The following is a 23114-nucleotide window of genomic DNA, read 5'->3' as shown; positions in this document are numbered from 1 at the left end:
GCTTTTTTCTTTCCTCCGAGCAACGTACAATTCCATTCCGTATAGACGGTTCGATTTCAACGTTAGATATATTTTGATACATATAAATTAATTAAACTTCCACACAATTCCAGAATCCATTTTACCATTTACTACGATATACCGTCGAGAAACCGAACCCAAAGCCGGAGTCGAGTGCTTTGATCGTCGAATATCGTACTACCTTGAGTAAACATGAAAGACGAATGTTTTTTTATTGAAAAAAGAAATATCAACATAGAAACCTAACCATAATCTTTTTTTTTCTTTACATACGTATAGGTAATGTAGGATTTAGAAAACGTAGGTAACTTTGGAATGCATTTCTAGATTTTCTACAGTTGGCTTGGTGCAAGTTCGATGTAATTTTGTAATTGAAAAAAATCCAACTTTTCTTAGAGCACACGTAGGTAATTATTTTTAAAACTTGGTAACTGTGTCAACCTAAGTATTTTGATGGGAAACTCAGCGCTGGGAATTTCGATCTCACTGTGATGTGTCACACTTTCAAGGCTAGTTTTTAAAACAAAAATCGTGAAGCCAAGTTTTGAAGGGCTAAAACAGAGGGAGGGAGTGCTGAATGAAAACTGACACCACTTTTGATCCCAGCTCAAAATTTTATTCCATTTTGATAGGCCACACAGCTACCTTTGAAAAAAAATCACGAAGTTAGGTTTTGCTCAGAGCTCAGATGAAGGGGGGAGGGGGTGAAAAATGAAAACTGTCACCAGTTTTGGTCTCACTGTGAAATTCTATCCCACTCCGATGGGTCACACTTACAGGGCTAGCTTTGAAAAAAAATATCGTGAAGTTGAGTTTTGAGATGCTGAAAAAGAGGGAGTGAGAGCAAAATGAAAACTAAGATCATTTTTGAACCTCAATCAACTTTTTGATTTTTCTTTCATCAAGAATGTCTCATTCTGACATCCTCCGTCATACCTGCTGGAGAAAATTCTGCAGGTATTTTTTTTGCCTTCAAAAAAATACCCCATAATGAATCCGTTTTGCTTTTTTTGACCTTGGGATTGAGATTTTGGAAGATCGAAATCGAAATTGAAACAAAGATTTCTCCAGATTGATATTTTTGGAAAACGAAATTTTCTGAGATGCATTTACATCAAGATTTCAAAATTGGTATAAAAATCAACATTTTTGAGACTGAGATTTTTAATACCAAGATTTTTATGAGATCAAAGATCAAAATTTGTGATATTAGGATTTTTTGGGATCAAAATTTTTTATTGTGATATCTTTTGTTGAGATCGAGATCAAAATCTTGTGAGATTGAGATATTAATTTGATAAGTTTAAAATTTTTGAGATCAGATTTTTTGAAGATCCAAATTTTTGAAATTGAGATTATTTGAAATCAAAAAATTCCAGATTAGAATTGTATGCGATCAAAATTTTGAGTTGAGTATTTTTTGAGATTTCTGAGATCAAAACCTATTGAGATCGCAATCAAAATTTTGCGAATGTGAGATATTTTGTAACAAAAATTTGACAAGATCGAGGTCAACGTTTTTGAGATAAGGATTACTTGAAATCAAAATTTTTAAAATTAGGATTATTTGAAATCAAAAAGTTCCAGATTAGGATTGTCTGCGAACAAAATTTCCAAGTTCGGTATTTTTTGAGATTGCATGAGATCAAAATCTCTTGAGATCGCAATCAAAATTTTGTGAATGTGAGATAGTATTTTGAAGAAAAAAAATTGACAAGGTCGAGGTCAACGTTTTTGAGATCAGGATCATCTGAAATCAAAATTTTTGAAATTAGGATCCTCTTGAAACCAAAATACAAGATTTTTTGAGATTGAAATCATGATTTCTTAAGATTTCGCTAGTCTTAGAAGAGGTTTTTATAAAGCCAAAGTTGCAGTAGATTTTTATTCTAACATCAAAATTTTCGAGATTGAGTTTACCTGAAAGCAAAATTTTTGTGCTCAACAATTGTTTTTATTCTGAAATAGAGATTGAGATTCACTGAAATCAATGTTTCTGGGATTGAAATTTTGAGACTGAGAACAACATTTTTTTAAACAGGAATTTTGCAAGACCAAGGGTTTTTTTTATTTTTTGAGATCAAAGACAACATTTTCTGAGAGACTCGAATTTTTTGAAACCAATATTTTAAGAGACCAAAATACTTAAAAAATTTTCAGAATGAAGATTTTCTGAGACCATAAATAGTTTTGAATTTTCTGAGATCGAGATTTGTATTTGTATTTTGAGACCAATTTTTTTGTGGTGTACATCACAAGTTTGAAATTCAGATGAAAATTATGCTTTTCTGAGATCAAGATCTCTGAGATTGAGATTTGGAAACAAAGATTGAAGACTTTGAGATCGAGATCAAAGTAGTTTTCAAGATGAAATTTTTTGAGACTAAAATTTTATAAGATCAAGTTCAAATTTATTGAGGTAAGTAAAGATCTCCTACAAAGTCAAAAATTTGAAGATTGGAATTTTCTGAAATGGAAATTTTTTGTGTTCAGTTCTCCCTGAAATCGTTAGTGAGATTTCTGAAATCACCATTTCTGAGATTTAAATGATTTGGGATTGAGATTTTGAGATCAAGAACAAGATATCTAAAATACAGATTTCTTATGACAAAGATTTTTTCATTTTTATCAGATTAAAGTCAAGATAATCTAAGATCACAATTTTCTGATACCAATATTTTGAGAGATCAAAATTGAAATTTTCTGAAATTTAGATTTTCAATTTCTTCATCGAGTTTTTGAGATCTAGGTCCAATTTTTTGAGATTGAGGCCAAGATTTCTTGAGACTGGGATATTTTGAGACCAATATATTCTGTGATATATGTACATTCACATTTCAAGATAAGGATCAAAATCAATGTTTTCTGAGATCGAGATCTCTGAGATTGTTTTTTTGAAATAAGGATTTAGATTCTGAGATTGGAATGAGAATCGTAGGTATAGAGAGGAATTTTTGAGACAATGATTTTATACTTAAGATTGAAATCAAAATCTTTGAGATTGAGATTTTCTGGGATCAAAATTATTTGGAAATGAAATTTTAGGAACAAATTCAAGATACTTATTTAACTCTGAGATTTTTTTAGGACCAAAAACTTTTCCATCTCCTCACAATCAGATCAAAGTCGAATTTTTTTGAGAGCTCAATTCTTAGGGCTGAAGTTTTAGATAAGTTCTATTTCGAGATCAAGACACAAAATTTTCAAGATTAATATTTCCTAAAATACAATTTTTCGATCCAATTTTTTTTGTGGTGGAAATCGAGATTTTTCTACACCAAGACTTTTTGTTGTCGATATCGAAATTTTTGAGACCGAGGTTTTTTGTTATCAGAGTGTTTGAGTTTGATATTTTCTGAGATAAAAATTTTTGAAGTTTGAGATCAGAATTTTTGAAGATAAAAATCAAAATTTTGAAAATTGAGATGAACATTTTTGAAGATTGAGATCAAGATTTCTAAAAATTTAGATTTTTTGGGACCAAGATTCTCTTAGGGACTGGAATAGAGGGGGCGTGGGGGAGATTTGTAGGGCATAATTTTGAGATACCATACCACGCACAAAAAGTACATGGTGTACTTGATCTTGAATACACCAAAATACACAACTAATATTGCACTAATACATAGAACGACATTATTGATGCATTCAGCCAATCAGATATTTGTATTCCCACTCGCTCCCAAAGCGTACCCAAGATCAAATATGCATCCTGTATCATTTTTTCAAGAAAAAAACGCCATTGAAAATCAATCGCATTAACCTCAAGCTCAAATAATCCACTCGCGAACGACTCGTCGATATCTTCAATTAAATATTTTGAAAATATCGCACACTCTCTCTAATTAATTACTCAAATCTCACAAAAATAACAAACTCGTCTCTTCGCTCTACATACAAAAATTCAAAATATAAATCCACCAGCATCTCCTCCCTCTCACTTCATTCCACACAAAAAGAAGAAATCAAATCGAAAAACACGCTGCAATATTCCAGATTTAATTCCCAACAACGTGAAAATTTCCATCCAAAGGAGGGGAAAAAATACACAAATACGTTTTCGTAAAGCTCGAGCAGCAGCGAGAAGACGAATAGAAAAGCGAACGTATCGAGACAAGGAGCATATTTCGGCAACGTATTTTCCATTAATAAATTTACCTCTTTTGGGCTCGAGACGAGCTCGAGTTACATAACATTTACAAAATTAAATTTCTTCCTCGAAATCCAACGCTGTTGATGGTTAAAAATGCCGACATCGTCGTCGTCATCGAACAAAGAACACATTATGGAGAAAAAACTAAAGAGCAGGCGACGACTTTCACACGCTTCTCGTGTGTAATATACACATAGTATACCCCACAATGAGACAGGCAGAGCGAGAAAGAGAGAGATAGAGAAACAGAAAATCCAGAGTAGCGCCATAATATCTTTCACACCATCGTCATTCATCGATTGGCGTTGCAAATTTACTTATTTTTTTCTACATCCATTAAAATTATTATAGTGAAAAAGTATAGCGAAGGGGCCGAAATGTACTATACAGTGGTATAAAAGCACCAAAAGAAGAGTACACCGGAGAGGAGAAAAAAATTATTAATAAAAGTCCTGGCGATGGCGCCCCTTTAAAATTATCGTTCTTCAAATATATATAAGGGAAAAACGTTATCTCTTTTTTTGAGAGCAATTCGTTATGTTGAACTGAAAAAGTATTCTCAAACGAGAAAGGAATTTATCTTGATTATACCAACAGCCAGATTAAAAAGCTGTCAAACGCGAACGCAGAAAAGAAGAAATTTTTTAAATTAAAAGCAGTCGGCAAAATTGATAAGCGAAACCTGATAACGCACTGGTAAACACGAAAATATACGACTATTTGGCACACAGTCAACCAACCCCCTTGGTTCTACAGTACATAGTAGAGTTGTTAAATTAATGCGAGCCGGCTACGTTGGGCGTCAGCGTCATTCCTCTCTGTGTAGTGTGTAGGACCATACAATAACAACAAAAGTTACACGCCAGGGTCCAGGGGGACGGCAACCCTCTATACTCTTTTATTTTTGTTAAATGCCCAAATTCCAATTTCCAATACGAAAATAAAGTGAATTATTGATTCTTCGCCTTTCTCGCCTTCTCTTCTCTCATCCCGGCCAAAGTTTTTACACGCTGCCGAACGAATCGAGTAAACTAACTTTATTTTCCAACGTAAACTTTTCCTTTTACAAATTTCCACATTCAGATCTATTTAATTCGAAACTAAATAAAAAGAAGTATACGCAACAAAACGAACAAAGAGTGAAATTAAAAAAAAAGAAAACCTCGTACTAACTTTTGTTCTTCGAATGGTACGTCGGAAGCCGCGTCGAATGGTAAAGACTGAACAGTCAGTTCGTCTCGCTTTTCAATAATATCGCTAATTTTCGATTCCATTTCGTTCCATTTTTCTTCGGTGCATTCGGCCGTTAAGTCTTTCGTTTGTTTTGCAGATTCTGAAATCGAGAAATACACAAAAAATAAATAAATACGCAACGGTTCTCGACTAAATTCACTCGTACCTTCGACTATATGTATAAAAATAATTCTTAAAATATCATTACTACGATGAACAATACCAACGACGATGTACGGAATTTTATTTCGCGAGAATGGAGCAGGGAGGTAGGGAGAGTGCGGTGTTGTTCTAAACTTGTATACAATAGAAGGCAAAAGCTCGAGCAAATTACGAATTAATCGTACGTATTATTTTCCTTTTGAGCATGAAAAATGGTAACTTGAATTTATTAGATTTATTTCATTAATGGCACATTGGTACAGAGAAAATTTCAAGATAGAACGATTCTCATTCAACGCAGACAACACTCGTGAGCAAATGTGCAGGTATTACGGTTCAAAATTGCAGAAAGAGTTGAACGAATTTTCCCATCGACGGTGTTTTGAAAAAAGAAATTCCATTTTTCTCAATCTTCAATGATCGAGTTGCAGATAAAAAATACATTTTCTTTTCTAATAAACAGGCGGTGAATCAAAGCATCATTTTTGAATGAATGAATAATTCTTTCCCCTTCGTGTTAAACAAATGAGTCATTCAGCTAAAAAAAATCAATCAATCACCACTTATTCTCTTATACATTAATTTTTTTGCTAAAGCATGTCCTCACAGCACAACTCTCTACCCACACCCCCTCCCAAATTTCAGCTACTCAAAAGGAACGTTAAGGGTTCTGCAGGCTTTTAAAATCCTCCAAATTGTCCAAAAATTGCATAGAAGTCAAATCGTCAGTAAATTTTCCCAAAAAACCTCATTTTGAGGTTCAGAATTAGAAAAAAAATCCTGAATGAAGCTGGTGGGAGATTTCCAGATTTAAAACTGTCCCAATCGGATATTTAGAGATTTTTTTAGGAAATTCTTTTGAAAGAAGAGCCCCAAAATATGTACCTAGGCTACATTTTTTCTCACTTACCTTATATTGAAAGTGACCCCCCCCCCCCCTCATGATCGTATTGGTAAATGGAATACGACCTAGTAGAACAAACATCCCCAGAGTTATAGCAGCCTAACTGCAAATTCCGTTAAAAATCACATACACCCCCACTCCCAAAAATACGTGAGTATACTATGGGCATACATAATGGAATTTGTTTTCAATTTTATTCTGCTCCAATTTCCTCAAGTTATCATTTCGGGTGAGAAAGCCATGTCGATGTCGTGAAATTTTCAGCCCCTCTTGCGGCGAATAAAAATATAAAATGGTAACGTTGAAATCCCCCCTTCCCCCCGGTCATCCATTTTACAAAGTGTGAAAAATAATTAAACTTTCTTAATTCAACACATTTGGTTACATTCCTACATGTGCAAAATCAACTCATGTCCCAATTTTAATCTCCCATCCATCTTCACGACCAAAATATAGACTAGAGAGGTCCTATCTGTGAAAAAATATTTGTAATTTTTCTTTTTTGTTACCACGCTCCAAAGTTGTGTGTTTTCGTGAAAAAATTTCCTTTTCAAAGTTAATAAAAGCCAATCATGCCAGGAGCCCCCTCCCCTCCCAAAAAATAAAGTTTCAAAAATATGTATCTTCAAAAAATCTACAACATTGAAATTTGAACTTTTTACACGTAAACCTTAGATTTGCCCTACATTCATTATATTAAATCACTATTCAATAGTTTGACCTTTCTAAGTACTTGAAGAAAACGTTGAACCTGCCTCCTCTCCCCTTTCCTCTAAGATGAAAAAAATTGAAAAAGCTGGATTTTTCATGTTTTGTAATCTACAATTTAGAACCAAAATCATCGTGGGTCAGTCAACATTGCTATGTAGAAGGACCAAGAGAAGTTTGTTTCTTCAAAGTAAATAACACGGAGATTGAGTTTTCCAAAAACATTAATTTGATTTCATTTTTTTTTTATTTCACCAATTTTGGAGGTTTCTATGCATAAGAAGACCAACACTGTTGAATGGACCGAAGGAATTTTCGTATTTAACGGGTGAGGAGGAGGGAGGGGGGGGGGGTAATTGGAAACGTCCAGATCAAAAATGAGTAATTTTTGAAAATTTTCCAGACTTAAATTTTTTATTGTTATCCAATTTCGAGGGCTTCTACATGGAATCGAGGATTGACATGTTCGTTGCCCGAAAGAAAGTTTTTCTAGATTTTTTTTTTTTTTTTGTGGGTGTTTATAATTGCAGGATTATTTTTTACCTAGAAATGAGAAATATTCACCAAATCTGGAATTATTTAGAAAAATTTTGGCGCAAAAACAAAAAAATTTTAAATGTTGAATTTTTTTGGTTTTAAAAAATTTTTTCAACAGAGGGTAGGCTCTTAGTGCTACTTTTTTCAGAAAAGTTAGCGGGTGGGAGATGAAAATTTCAACCTTGTAAAATAAGGTACACCTTAACCACGCCTTCCTCCTCCAACCCCCCCCCCCCCCCAAAAAAAACAACCATATCTTCCTCTAGTCTCAAAATTGATCCTCCGAGTGTAATTTCAATTCAAATGTCGTAATTTTTTTCATAAATTTGCTCAACGTTTGACCATTTTAGAAAATTGAAATCCTCACAGAAGACTAAATTTTTGGCTGATACATATCACAGAAATTTTTGAGTTCCCTCATGCTCTTGATTTTTTTTTTGATGAGTAAAATCGATACCTGAGAGGCCAAGAAGTCCCCTTCTACATATAGTTGGTGAGCTCATCATTGGTCAAAATTTAAAATGTTTCTGATTGTTCGTCACTGATTCGAGTAAGTAACGATCTAAAATTGTCATCACGGCTCATGGTGGGTCTCATATACCACAAGGAACAACTCAACTTCAACTGCAGGTTAGCTTCGAAATGCAAGGATAACGTTATTTCAACAATTTTATCTGGAGATGATCTTTGAAAATACGTTTACATTGTTTTACATTTTATGATTGGGTGGGGGAGAGGGGGAGCTAATTCGAAGTTGCAAGTCCCTAATTTTTAATCCCCTCTCTGCCACTGTATATTTTTACCGTCATTTTGAACCGTTTTTAAAAGAAAAAAATTTTGATCACTTTTCTTTGCTCTTCAAGTACATAACAATGTTCCATAATTCAAAAATTTTCATGTGGCAACCTTGATACGTAAATTTTTGAACCCCAAAATAAACACATACACTTGAAAAACAACCTTATGTGCACTGATTTTCCACTTGGCAAACGCTGTTCAAAAATGGATTCAAATAGACGCACACACTTGAGAAAAAATGACAAAACCACGTTATGAGCAATGATTTTTCATCAAGCTAGCGTTGTATTTCAAAAAGTATGCGAACTGAACACGCAGTTTTGAAAACCCACCTTATTTGTTACTATTCTCCATTAATCTATGGTTGTTTTTCAAGAAATACCCTCAAATAAATACATAATTTGAAAAACCACATTATTTGTATTTCTTTTCCATTTGGCTAACGCTGTTCTTCAGAAATGGTTTCTAATAAACGCATACATTCGAGAAAAAATGACAAAACCACGTTATGAGCAACAATTTCCCATCTAGCTAACGCTGTATTTCAAAAAATAACCAAACTGAACATGTATTTATACGCAAAACCACCTTATTTTTTATTATTCCCCATTGAGCTATGGTTGTTTTTTAATTATTTTTTTTTGGGGTGTTTATAATTACAAGATTATTACACCCCTAAGGGGGGGGGGGTTAGATTTGGTTTGTGACGTTGATTTTTTTATTAGGGAGATGAATTTTTGAATTTCTGAGGGTTCGTCAGGAATATTAGGTGGGCTTTTTCTTTTATCTGTAGTGTAAGTCTGTTTTGTTTTAGTTGGGGACCCTCAAATAAACACATACATTTGAAAAACCACTTTATGTGTATTTATTTTCCATTTGGCTAACGCTGTTATTCGAAAACGGTTTCTAATAAACGTGCACATTCAAGAAAAAATGACAAAACCACATTATGAGCAATGATTTTTCATTAAGGTAACGTTGTATTTCAAAAAAATATGCAAGCTGAACACGCAGTTTTGAAAAACCACCTTATTTGTTATTATTTCCCATTAATCTATGGTTGTTTATCAAAAAATCTGTATTTGGATAATTTTGACATTAAAAATATCAACTTTTTTTGAAAAAGTTACCGAATTTTTTTCTAATTCTTTTATTTCTTTATTCTTATGACAATTTTTCGATACTTTAGAACTTCCCTTTGGGGGGACGCTCTCCCTTACAAAAAAGCCCTTTAATTAGTTTTTATTCATCTACGTTATCTGAGCATGGGTTCATACTCAAGTCACGAAGCAGTAAATTATTATTTTTTTGAAAAAAAGGAAGGAAAAAAATTTTACTGAGCGAGAGAACGCTTGAATAAGATTTTTAAAATCTTTATTGACTTTCAACAATTTTTTTCTGAAATTTGCACAATTTTCTCAACCAAGCAACAAAAATTCATATCACAGAATCACACTTCCATAAACAGACGATTTAGTCACAAACACAGAATAATACACTTAATACTTCAGCTCGTTCGCGAATGATTCACCATTGAATCACGATCTATTCAATTTTACACTGTTAAAAACCTGTTCTAATTCCATTCGAACACCAAAGTAAATTACTCACATTACTGCTCATTTATGAACTAAAATTCGATAAGTACTCGCTACTCGTATCACGAACTTCGCAGCAAATACGCTTATCGTATTTATACGTACGTACATTCGAAACATCGAGAAGTTTCGTTCTTTCATACCCTCGCGACTCTATCGTATTAAAAAATTTCCAACTTTTTTTCACGAGTACGTCTACGCGACGAATAAGTTTTGAAATGTAACAAGAACATAAGAGCAAGAGCAAGAGTAGCTTAAAAACACAGATGGCAAATTTCCATATAAAGAAAGTGTCGTACGACTTATCTAAATGTTAGCGACACACGTACTTAATCTTTGGCGTATTCGTCACTTACTTTTGGATTTTTTCTTCCTTCTAACAGCTTTGGGTTTATTCTGCACCACCAGCGCTCGGTGACGTTTACAATAATGTTCCAACATCTTCATGAAAACGTGATTCGACTCGATTAAATCCTTCAGGTATTCTCTGTAAATAAAAATTAATAGCTCGAGGATTACTCGTTGATTAGGAAACGAGTTCTTAACCTGTCATCGGGCACATCAGCGTTAATAATCCTTTAAGCAAAAGGCAAATCCATCATAGTCGAGCTCGACGAGCCGACGAAAGCAAAGAGAGTAAGTAAGGTATAAGCTAACCGGGAAAAATTAACGCGCCTATAACGCGTGCCAATTTCAAAAAAGGTCGATTACCTTTTCACTTGATATACCTACGTATATAAGAGGAAAACTTACAGCAGGGTTTGGGCCAAGGCAAGGAAAGGCAATCTTAACACGTCTCCAGTCAAATTTCAATTATCTACTAATTCGCATTTAAAGGGGAGTGTGAGCTATAAAAGCATCGAGTATGTATATGTAGTACGCTGCCGAAGCCAAATGTTACGAGAATCGAATCGTTATAAGAGTATTTTTATACCATACAACAACACACAACACATACGAGCTTCTAAAAACTTCCGGGTGATTTATGAAATTAAATTCGAAGACGACGACGAAGAAAAAAAATACTACTGGGGGAACCAGGCAGGAGGCAGGAGGTGAAATGACGACGATGAGGGAGAAAAAGAGGCAAAAACGCAACTTTCACGCTCTATACGTTCTTTTTTTTCGCATCTCGAAGCTCGTTCTTTTGAAGAAATCTTTTTATCTGCGACTTTCAACAATTGTCTTTTGACTGATTCGCTGCTTTTCGAAATGATTATTTTTACTTTTCAACTCTGCCCGAGCTAATTTAAGTGCAGCTTGTGAGAATTCGACTCGTTGAACTTGCCATAGCACAATACTATACTCGCTATCGCTGAAATAATCAACGTAATGACCTTAATGCGATAGAAAAAGGGTAAAAAAAAAAGCGCAACTGCAACATCGACGATGTCAACTTTTTCGCAATAGCGAGAAATGAAAGCGAATAAATCAAAATTGCGCAAAACGTATGACGCAGATGAAAAAGTATTAAGAGTGTTTTTTTTTTTTAAAAAAAGATGAATAATCCGAAGACGAACGACTTTCGAGAGTAAAGTGAGAATCTTTAAAATACCTAATCTTCGTTTTTCTACTCCTCATTTCGCTCTCTGGCAGCTGAAAAAAGGCAGCAGATACTCGAATCGCGAACAGACTTTTCTCCATTCCAGTTCACTGGTTCAAATGTGCATCTCGTATTTCATTCGCGACGCGATTTCGAATCCATTTTTGCAACGAATATTCCACTCGACGAACTAATTTCCGAGCCAGGTAATTAAAATCATCGAACGAATCGTCTCATCGTCGTCGACATCTTCCTGCGAAGATTAAAAATTGGCGAAATGTGCACTACGAAATGCCACCGCACCTTCCTCGCACGTGTATCTGTTCATTTTCACAACGCCGAAATCCGCTCGCAAAACTGTAAATTTCCGTTGCTCGACCTCCTCCTCTAGCTCATGCAGTTTGAATCATCTCCGAGGAATTATCCCTCGAACCTCACCTCATCTAAGTTCGAATTCGGAGTCGGACTAGGGTAATTTTTCATAACTGGTCGTCGTCGACAAGAATAACAATTATTTAAAAAATCAACCTTTTCCCCCAATTCGACGATTGGTATTACAGCAGCAGGTATGTAATGATAGATGATGCGAGCCACCGGACAGTATATCTGTTTAGGCCTACCCCTATGTATTCTCTTTTCTCGCAATGCCCTTTTCTCTCAAGGCACACGTAATATACAAAAGCTCGTTATGTTCGGTGAGCTTCACACGCGTACACACAGAAGCTCCGCACTGGCACCGGAATGCCGAATTTCTCGCCGTATTTACACCGCCAAAATAGTTAGAATATTATTTCCACAACAGCTGACCTGTAAGAAAGTACAAACGACGATGCCCTCCCTCCTCGTCTTCCTCTTTATCTCCGGTTGGACCAAGCTTTCGCTGAATTCAGCTGTTGCGTCGTCATCGTGCGTGAATTATTACACTAACGCGATAAGCGAACTCACTCGAGTGCGGAGAAACGACCACGAATTAGAATTTGGGCGAAATTTAATTTGCTAAATTGTGTTGCACAAAGTTCATCTTCAATAGAAAAAATAGGGGAGAAAATTTTTGCATAGCTAATGAAAAGGCAAGGGTTCAAATTAAAGTAGGTATAAATAGTTCCAATTGAATACACAGACAAATAAACTACTCAATGGGGCGGAATGAGGGGGGGGGGGTAAATTTGGAAAAATGCTGCAGATTTTGTTCAGAATGAAAAATGCACACTCGTAGTCTCCCTCTACCCCCCCCCCATCCACTTACAGGAAATCGTCAGAAATGATTACAATACGTTAACGATGTTTTGTGCAATTTTTGCTAAATTTTGTCTTTTATTAAAACTTTGCCCATCATTTTTTATTAATTACGTAAAATGCATTGATTTTAGAGCGATTTTTTCGTGTTTTTCTATTATTTTTTTTATCAAGATCTATCAAATTTTACTAGAATTTCGTTATCATTTTGGTCATTTTTGGTCATTTTAATGTATTTTTTCGAGTTTTTACATCATTTCAAAAAATTAAGTATAAGAAAATTGTGAGCAACTTTTGTAAAATTTTAAAATTTTACAAAAATGTCATCAATTTTTGGTGATTTTACAATGATTTTGATTCTGTTTCTTGAATTTAAACATACATAATTTCAGCATTTATTTTGAAATTTTTGGCAAATTTTACTGAAATTTCATCAACTTTGGGTAATTCCAGTGTTTTTAATAATTTTAAAGGAGCTTATACATAGATGATAATTCAACGATGTTTTACTCAACTTTTGAGAAATTTTAGGTAAACTACATCACGTTTTTGTTGATTTGCAAAGATCTAATGTTTTATTTATTGTTTCAAGTCATTTTATTGAGGTAAGTAATAATTTTTGCTAAAATTTTTCAAATTTCACTAAAATTTCACGAATTTTTGGTGATTTTTGCAATTTACCTAATAATGTGTACTCTACTTTATTTTTCATTTTGAATTATTATAACAAGTTTTTTAACACTCTTTCAGACAATTTTTGGCAAATTTTAACTTTAAAAATGTCATCATTTTTAGTTACTTGAAATAATTTTAATGCTTTATTCGTGCTTTCGAGTTTTTTTCTCAGTTTTTAAGCCGTTTTGACTTCTGACGACGATTTCAACAATTTTGGCAGCATTTCCCAAATTTCACTAATATATAATTTTTTTTTAGTAATTTCAATTTTCTGTTTTTTTTTTTTTATGAATTTTATATCTTTTCAACAATGTTATCCCAATTTTTCAAAATTTGAATGAAACGTGGCCACTTTTTGGTATTTTATGGTGTTTTAAGCACTTTAACTCAGGTTCAGATGTTCCAACGATCGAAATGTAGATAAAATTGAATCAAAATCAACAACAACCAAACATCATAGAAACAATTTGAAAAACTAGCATTCAAATGAAAAAAATGACAAAACCACGTTATGAGCAATGATTTTTCATCAAGATAACTAGTGCAGGAGATTTAAGCCAAAAATTAGCCGAACCGGGAAAAAATTGTTACAAAAGGTTTTTTTGGCTCAATGTATTATATAAGGTGTCCTAAAAAACATATCCAAAATCCGCTAAAATCCGCGCAGGCGTTCACCCCTTTTTTGAAGCTTTTGGGGACAACCCACCCCCCTAAAATGAGTTGTGGTAAAAATTGCAAACGAGGTGTCAAAAAGCATTAGAATTTCACGCTGAACACGTATATCACATTTATTTTTCCATATTTTGACTTTTAGTTCCGAGTTTAGAGTCTCAAAAGTTATAAAAATGTCATTTTTTGAAATTTTGCGCAAAATTTACCGATTTTAACGGAATTTTAGGAACAAAACGGCTTTAAATGGTCAATTTGAACGGGAAAATGTTTTATAGAAGGTGGTGGGAGAAGATAAAAGGATACTTGTGTCATAGTCAAAGTCAATTGATTATCCAGAGCCATAAATCAAGTGTCAGAAATCGGATAAAATGCAACATTTACTCTCGTTTTTTTTGCTCTAGCCAATTATAGCATCACAACCCGCTCTAATTGTCAATAAATTCAAATTTAGATTTATTGCAAAATTGACCTCGCCATCCCCACCTCTGTGTATGCTCCGAACACCATAAGCCTCGAGCAAATACTAAAAGTGGTCAAAACCTGCTCTTATAGTCCTGTTGGGCAAAAACCGCCCTATTAGTTATTATTCCTCATTGAGCTATGGTTGTTTTTCAAAAAATACCCCCCCCCCAATGCATTTGAAAAACCACCTTATGTGAATTCAGTTTTCATTTGGCTAACGCTGTTGTTCAAAAATGGGTTCAAATAAACGCGCACATTTGAGGAAAAAATGACAAAACCACGTTATGAGCAATGATTTTCCATCAAGCTAACGTCGTATTTCAAAAAATACGCAAACTGGACATGTATAAATTTGAAAAACCACGTTATGTGCACTGATTTTCTATTTGGCTAACGCTGTTGTTCAAAAATGGTTTTAAATAGACGTGCACACTAGAGAAAAAATGACAAAACCACATTATAAGCAATGATTCTTCATATAGGTAACGTTGTATTTCAAAAAATATGCAAACTGAAAGTGTTCATTTGAAAAACCACCTTATTAGTTATTATTCCACATTTAGCTATCGTTGTTTTTCAAGAAATACTCCAAAATAAACACGTACATTTGAAAAACCACGTTATGTGGACTGATTTTCTATTTGGCTAACGCTGTTGTTCAAAAATGGTTTCTAATAAACGCGTACATTCGAGAAGAAATGACAAAACCACGTTATGAGCAACAATTTTCCATCTAGCCAATGTTGTATTTCAGAAAATATCCAAACTGAAAGTGTGTTTATGAGAAAAACCACCTTATTTGTTAATATTCCCCATTAAGCTATGGTTGTTTTTCAAAAAAAAATCCTCAAATAAACACATACATTTGAAAATCACCTTATTTGTATTCATTTTCTATTTGGCTAATGCTTGTTGTTCAAAAAGGTTTCTAATGAACGTGCACATTCAAGAAAAAATGACAAAACCACATAATGAACAATGATTTTCCATTAAGCTAACGTTGTAATTCAAAAAATGTGCGAACTAAACATGTAATTTCTAAAACAACCTTTTTAGTTATTATTCCCCATTTAGCTATGGTTGTTTTTCAAAAAATATGTATTTAGATGAGTAAAAATGACAAAACCACGTTATGAGCAATGATTTTCCATCTAGCTAACGTTGTACTTCAAATAATAACCAAACTGAACATGTATTTATGAGAAAACCCACCTTATTAGTTATTATTCCCCATTCAGCTATGGTTGTTTTTCAAAAAATACCCCCAAATAAACAAATACATTTGAAAAACCACTTTAAGTGTGTTTATTTTCCATTTGGCTTACGCTGTCGTTCAAAAATGTGTAATTTTAATTTTAAGTGAACACGCACATTCGAGAAAGAAATGACAAAACCACGTTATGAGCAATGATTTTCCATCTAGCTAACGTTGTATTTCAAAAATATCCAAGCTAAACATGTGAAGAGTGATATTCCAAAACTCGCTTTGTCCATTTTTATCAAAGTTGGGTTTTCAGCGGTACCTGGTAGATGAAGTATTAACTCACATTCCTACATCATCAACCTACCAAAATGAGGCGTTAAACTCACCTAAATATCCAATTCACTAAAATTGAAAAAAATAATGTTCCAAAACGCGCTTTGTCCATTTTTATTGAAATTTTCTCAGCAGTATTTGGTGGAGGAAGTGTATACCTACACTCCTACTTCATAAATCCACCCAAATAAAGTGTTGAACTCGCCTAAAAAGCCAATTTACCCGTTTAAAGGGAAACTGTTTTTCCTTCCTCCTGAAAAGTTGTGAAAATGGACAAAGCGAGTTTTGGAATATCACTCTTCATGTATTGATATGAAAAACCACCTTATTAGTTATTATTTCCCATTGAGATATGGTTGTTTTTCAAAAAATGCCTTGAAATAATCACATAAACCTACATTTGTAAAACCACCTTATGTGTATTGATTTTCCACTTGGCTAACGTTGTTGTTCAAAAACAGTTTCAAATAAACGCGCACGTTCGAGATAAAAGACAAAACCACGTTATGGGCAATGATTTTCCATATAGCCAACGTTGTATTTCAACAAATATGCAAACTGAACATGTTTATTTTAAAAACCACATTATCAGTTATTATTCCCCATTGAGCTATGGTTGTTTTTCAGAAAATCCACCCAAATAAACGCATCGAGGGTGCCCTTGAAAGACAGTAAGTTCTCAAAAAAAAGGAATTTTTGAAGAAAAAATCGACGTTTTTTCGCTCCAGCTCTAACTCAACATGTTTTGGGGAAAATGATCCAGCTCCAAAACAACGCGTGCTTGTTCTAGTCCATTACTGTCAAAATCCAAGACCAATAATTTTAGGATTCTATCGAATGGTTGAAAATTTTCAACTAGTTTTTTTGAATGAATTCTTATTTTGATTTTTTTTTTCAAATAAATATTCCACTTCTATTATACCAAAACATCGGGAGATGTGATTTTTGAAACCGGTGGAATTTTTGGAATTCAGTGGCACCGATTTTCTAATCACTATTTCTCGTATTTCAAAAAACCGGAGAAAAAATACAAACTTACATAAGGTTCAGGATTAGATCTGATCGCGAGACCATAGATCTCTCCCTGTTTTTTATTAAACGTCTTTTTTCACAACTTTTTTTCAGCCCTCCCCTCCAACCCCTCCACTAAAACTGCAAAAAATCTAAATAACGACCCACCCTATCGCGTACTCTACTCGTTTAAATCAAATTTCCACGTTTTTTCGACACATGTGCCAAAATCTAAAATGCACCCTTGAAATAGGTATAAGAACTAAGAACGTTAAAATTTACTTAAAATGCTACTTTCGTTGACAAAGTTATCTCGAAATATACGTAGATAAGTATTACTTTTAGTCACGCGGCGGCGAAATAAAAAAGAAAGAAACAGTCATCGTAATAGAAAAGAAAGGGAAATAAAAAAAGGTCGAAAAAGTTCAAAAATACGACACCTTTTGAATAGAATTTTATCAAGTTTTCCAACGAAATAAAAGATTCTAGCGATGGAGATGGAGATGGTGAATTTGCACTATAATTTAGTAGAACGGTGATTGCTCTTTAACGAACAGTAAATAATGGCTACATTTTAGCAATGAAGTTTTCTTATGAAAAAGTTTACTCGGGTAAGTACACCGAAACCATTACGTAGATCGATTTAAAATCTCCTTCGGTATAGTACTCGACTATATACCCTCACCACATTACACAACCCTCTCGGCTCTCGCATTCATTGCTTGCTCTGTACATTACGGTCGTCTTCGTCGCGTAACATCGAGTTATTGTAAATGAAATTAGCTCGGCTATGTGAAACGATTATCAAACAGTCGACCGTACTGTAGATTTGTACAAGTCGTCGAAAAGCGAAATAAAAATACACCGAGGACGTTTTTAATATTAGCTGGCGTTAAGCAGTCGTCTCGGGTGAGAGAAAAAAATACGATTTTATCGTTTAAATTTTACACAATATTGCCGAGATATTTTTCATATCTTTAATCTTTTTCATTTAGTATTTTTTTTCTCGCCGCGTAGTTTCCTTAAGCTTGAGCATTTCGCGCGCGCCGCGGACAAAGCTATGAGTTTTCTAGTGTTTATAATTTATAGCGGGGTAAAAAAAAAAGAAAAAAAAAAAGAAAATCTTTAATGAAAATGTTGATTAATGTTACGACCTGTTCTAAGATTAAATATCTCCTGATGCGAAATAAATTTTAAAATTAACACGTTTTTATGAAGTTACCACTGCTGCGCCGCACCGAGAGACTCGCTAAAGTGATTTTATTCCTTTTAGATGCTCATCTCGGGTTAGCAGCAGCAGTTAAAAATTACAATGAAATTTTACTATTTTCCTTCGTAATACTACTAAAAGAGTAGTACTGGTAATTTTTTGCTTCTCGCGAAAAATATGTTACAAATTTGTCTACATTAGCAACACTTGGCAAGTTTACGTTCGCAATGACCTGGCTCGTATTTCGAAAATATTTTAATAAAAAAATTGCCTACATTTTTGTCGCTATGGAGAAATTTTTAACGTTGAAACATTCTCGTAATTTTCGGAGAAAATTTCACATTACAAATACTCCAGACGGTTTTTTGTGCGAGAAAAATAAACAGATAAGCAAAAAGACCTACGTTTTGAAAACAAATTTTTTTGCACGTAATTTTTTTCTCGTTATATAAGATGATTGAAAAATTGGATAGAAATTTATGGCATGTGGGACAAAATTCAAATAATTTCGGCATGATTTTCTTCAGTATTCGAATAAAGCTTTGTAGTGCGAGTTATCTTTATTTATTTTGTGGCCGCAGAATTCCTTTATTTGCAAATTTGTAAAAATGTCTTAGAAAGCGAATTTTATTGCAAATACCTTAACATCGTAAAAAGAATACGTAAATACCTCGATGAAGGAGAAATTTCAGTAAAAAATAAGTATCCTTTTTACTTGATTTTCTTTTAAAAACCATTAAAGTGAATTCTTTGTAATTCGATTTAAGCAAATAAAGGAAGGAAAAAAAATCAAAGCCAGAAAATAAAAAAAAAGAACGAGACGTCCTTGAAATATCGGAAGGTATAACGATGAAATTTCTTTGAAAAAAAAAATGGCTGGGTAGAGCTGATTTGAGAAGTGATATCGTAATAATTGGTAAATAATTCGAGCTTGGTACGTATCAAGATCTGTGACGAGAGTTATGCAGTAGGATGAGGGATGAGGAGGGGGTAGGATACTACTAATACACCTTTAGAGTTTTACGACATCCTCGGAATCAACTCAGACCTCTCCAAATAAAAATCCTCACTCACTCAGCAATTCAGTATTAATTCAAAACTTGATTAAACAACTCCATCGCATAAAAATTCTAAAATAATAAAAACACCATACGCCGAGAGTCTAATTTCAATAAAACAAACACACCTTTTATTACTACGAGTAACTCGGCTTACAATCCACTCACTAGATTTGCGCATAAATTAAGTATTTTTATCCGTCAACTCGCAGAAGAAGAGTTTGGATTGGGTATAGGGGAGGATAAATCTAAGTATACATTTTATACCAAACTAAGCCAAGGATTAAATTTCGTAATACGAAAATTATCGTATAAACGTAGATGTTATAAAATCTTAGCCGAGAGAAAATGTTTACAAAGTGGTAATAATTATAAAGACGAGTAAAACGTAATACAAAATCAAACAACTGAAAATAGTACTCACTTGGAAAACTTAATTTCGTCGAATAAATTCAACAAACTCATCAGCAATTCGCGATATTCGACGATGTAAAATATATTACTCATAATGGTATGCGACGAATCCCGTACACCTTTATCTTGACTTTGGTACATTTTCATCAGCGTGTTTAGTAATTCCTGGAATCAAGAAAGAAATACGTTGATAGGGTTACAGAGAGAGGTTAAAATTGAAAATTTATGTGTTTGGTTTTAGGTGCTTAGGTAAATATTAACTATTAGGAATTGACCTAAGCAAAACTGAAATTAATCTATGGTTCGCAAACGACCGACAGAATTGATTTGGTCGAAAAAATCTTTTAAAAATTTTCAAATTATTTTTTATCTGTTTTGGATTTCTAATTTTTTCAATTTTAAGACGAGTTATTATAACCATTGATAATTCTTCGAAGGCGTCTTCCTTCAAGTATAATTTTGCAGGTTGAGGGGGGGAGGGGGCTAAACAATTGAAAAATTATGTTTGGAGAGCAAGGTTGTGCAAAGTGCAACAGATCGAAGGTTTTGGACCGAATTCTCTCACAACTTCTCTACGTCATTGGGAGGGGGAGGGGGAGGGGGAGGGGGAGGGGGAGAATATGAAAAAATATCAGAAATAAATTTTAAACGAAAAAAATTATATTTTCCTCATTTTACCTTAATAAAACAAATCTGTAATTTCCAACATATATTTTTTTTAATTTAGGAAAAAGGGATCTCAATAATCATGGCCAAATGAGCTCAAATGAACATGTTGAGATTAGAGATTTCCATTTTTAAAATTCCGATAAATAGACCACTTTTGACACAATTTCAGTTATTTTTACCATTTTACAAATCATGTGAAGGTAGGTTAAAAATGATTAAAATTCATTCCCTCCAATCATCAAAAAAAAAAAAAAAAAATTAAAAAAAATAGCCAAAAAAACTCCAAAAAATCTTACTCAGTGATCTCAAAAATTAGCAACTTATCGAGATGGGCAGTTTATGAAGTTCTCTTCAGGTTTTTTTTTACCATTCAGGGTGAGGAGAAGGTTTCAAATATAATTTTAAAAATAGTGAAAAAAGTTTAGAACGTGTAAAAAACATTTTTTTATGTTTAGAAGCCAGCATTCTTAACCCAAATAAATGTACCTAACAACTAAGACCTCTCTACACATTAAAAATTTGAAAAAAAAAAAATCAAAAAATGATGAACTCTAATGCAGTACAGACAGATGGTTTTTTCTGGCCCTACTAGGTTCAGGAGGGGAGGAGGGACCCCCTCGACAGGATAGAGCTTCCAACCTATGGAAAATCGGGCATATACAATTTCGGCACAAGATAAGTAAGCACACCAGGGGGTCAGTAATGACGCATACAAACTCGGCACATGAGAAAAAAAGAACGAAAGTAACACATACAAATTCGGCACATTAGAATGAGCGAACGAAATCGAAAAGAACACATACAAATTCGGCACATTGGAAAAAATGAACGAAACCGAAAAAAGAACATACCTACATACTAATTCGACACGCTAGAAAATAGTAAAATAGGTAAAATAGATAGAACATGTATCCACTCATTATGTTCTCAATAGATTTCATCCAAGGCAGATACGTACATACATACTTATCAAAAAAGTAGGTACCTACTACCTACTCTGTTAATTCATGTACTTACAATACTGGCAAGGGAGGTGCCTCAGGTGACATTCACCGATTTCAACGATTTCAACGATTCTTGCACCATATTGGATGGAGGACACCGAACATACTTACCCCAAATTTTCAGCTGCCAAAGATGATATTTCAGCGGTCTAGGGCGATTTTTCGATTTTTGACCAATTTTTATTTCAAAATTGCAATGTGAAAATCGAAAAATTGTCCTGCACGGCCGAAATATCAACTTCAGCAGTAGAAAATTTCACTGTGGGTTAGTCTCATCATACGTACTATTAAAATGCCAAAATAATATGAGAGGATTTGGTATGCGACCTGGGCCAACTATTTTTGGACAATTTTTCATAATTGCTACGTAGGTATGATACTTATGTGAAAATCGAAAAATCGCCCTGGACGGCTGAAATATCAACTTCAGCAGCTTAAAATTTGTGGTTAGGCTATATTCGATGTCCTCTATCTAATGGTGCAAGAATCGTTGAAGCCACCTGGGGCACCTCCCTTGTTAGGTACCTAGTAGGCTAGTACCTACATAGAATTATCCCTATTATCCGTATTTGAGTACGTACCTAAACTAGGTACCTATCTACTTGCGTATTTATGCGTAGGTTAGGTGCGACAAGTTTTTTACATTCATGTTTTAAATGCGAGGTTCATTCTTTCCTATGTGCCGAGTTTGTATGTGTTAATTTCGTTCTTTTTTTTCTTGTGTGCCGAGTTTGTATGTGCCGAATTTGTATGTGTCATTAGGGAGCGATTTCTAGCATTGTGCCGAGTTTGTATGCAAGAAGTGAGAATGTGCCGAATTTGTATTTGCCCGGAAAATCAAAAATGAATTTATGGAGTTGATTTTCTGGAGAAATTCCATCTCACTTTGATTGAATCGCATGACACTTTCAAAAATCCCAAAACTCGGTCATGACCCAATTTTTGTATTTGAAGTTCCCCAAAATTGCACAAAAAACAATCTTGTCAGAATATTTAAATGGCCTCCAAAGTCCAAACTGTGAAAAATCTGATTTTTTTGAGTTTACGCGGCTTTCAAATTACGAAATTTCAATTTGCATTTTAGAGAACTGGGAAGCTGGACAAGCGGACAGACGACCCTGAGAGGCCAGGCAGACAGGTCAATGACCTTAATAAACCAAACAGCCGGGCAAGTCAATGACCCTAAGAAACTGGACAGGTAAACCGACAATCTTGAAAAGTCAGACGGGCACGCATGACAACATTGACAGGCCAGACAGGTAGGTCAGTGACCTTGAGAGTCTTGACAGGTTGACAGACCACCTTTAGAGGTCACGCAGATGGGACAATGACCTTTAGAGGCCAGATAGGAAGACACCTAGATAACCCTGAGAAGCCAAACAGGCGGGTCAATGACCTCAAAAGTCTAGACAGACGGACAGGTCAATAACCCTAAGAAACTGGACAAGTGAACCTAAAACCTTGAAAAGCCAAACGCGTACGCAGACAACCTTGACAGGCCAGACAGGT

At 34.2% G+C, this 23114-nt stretch overlaps 1 protein-coding gene across 1 annotated transcript in view; it reads right to left on the bottom strand.

Moving 5' to 3' along the window:
- The window catches only part of LOC135838809 (protein timeless homolog), a 400385-nt gene that overhangs the window by 265947 nt on the left and 111324 nt on the right, over window positions 1-23114 (bottom strand). The window contains exons 11-13 of the mRNA XM_065354583.1: window positions 19943-20097; window positions 10471-10601; window positions 5348-5507 (exon numbers count right to left, since the gene is read on the bottom strand). Coding sequence (XP_065210655.1) covers window positions 5348-5507; window positions 10471-10601; window positions 19943-20097 — 446 coding nt within the window. The remainder of the gene's footprint in view (window positions 1-5347; window positions 5508-10470; window positions 10602-19942; window positions 20098-23114) is intronic.

Source organism: Planococcus citri, chromosome 3 (assembly GCF_950023065.1).
Source record: "Planococcus citri chromosome 3, ihPlaCitr1.1, whole genome shotgun sequence".
NCBI classification, from domain to species: Eukaryota; Metazoa; Arthropoda; class Insecta; order Hemiptera; family Pseudococcidae; genus Planococcus; species Planococcus citri.
Note: the sequence above shows the minus strand (reverse complement) of the source record. Positions and strands in the feature narration are given on the sequence as shown.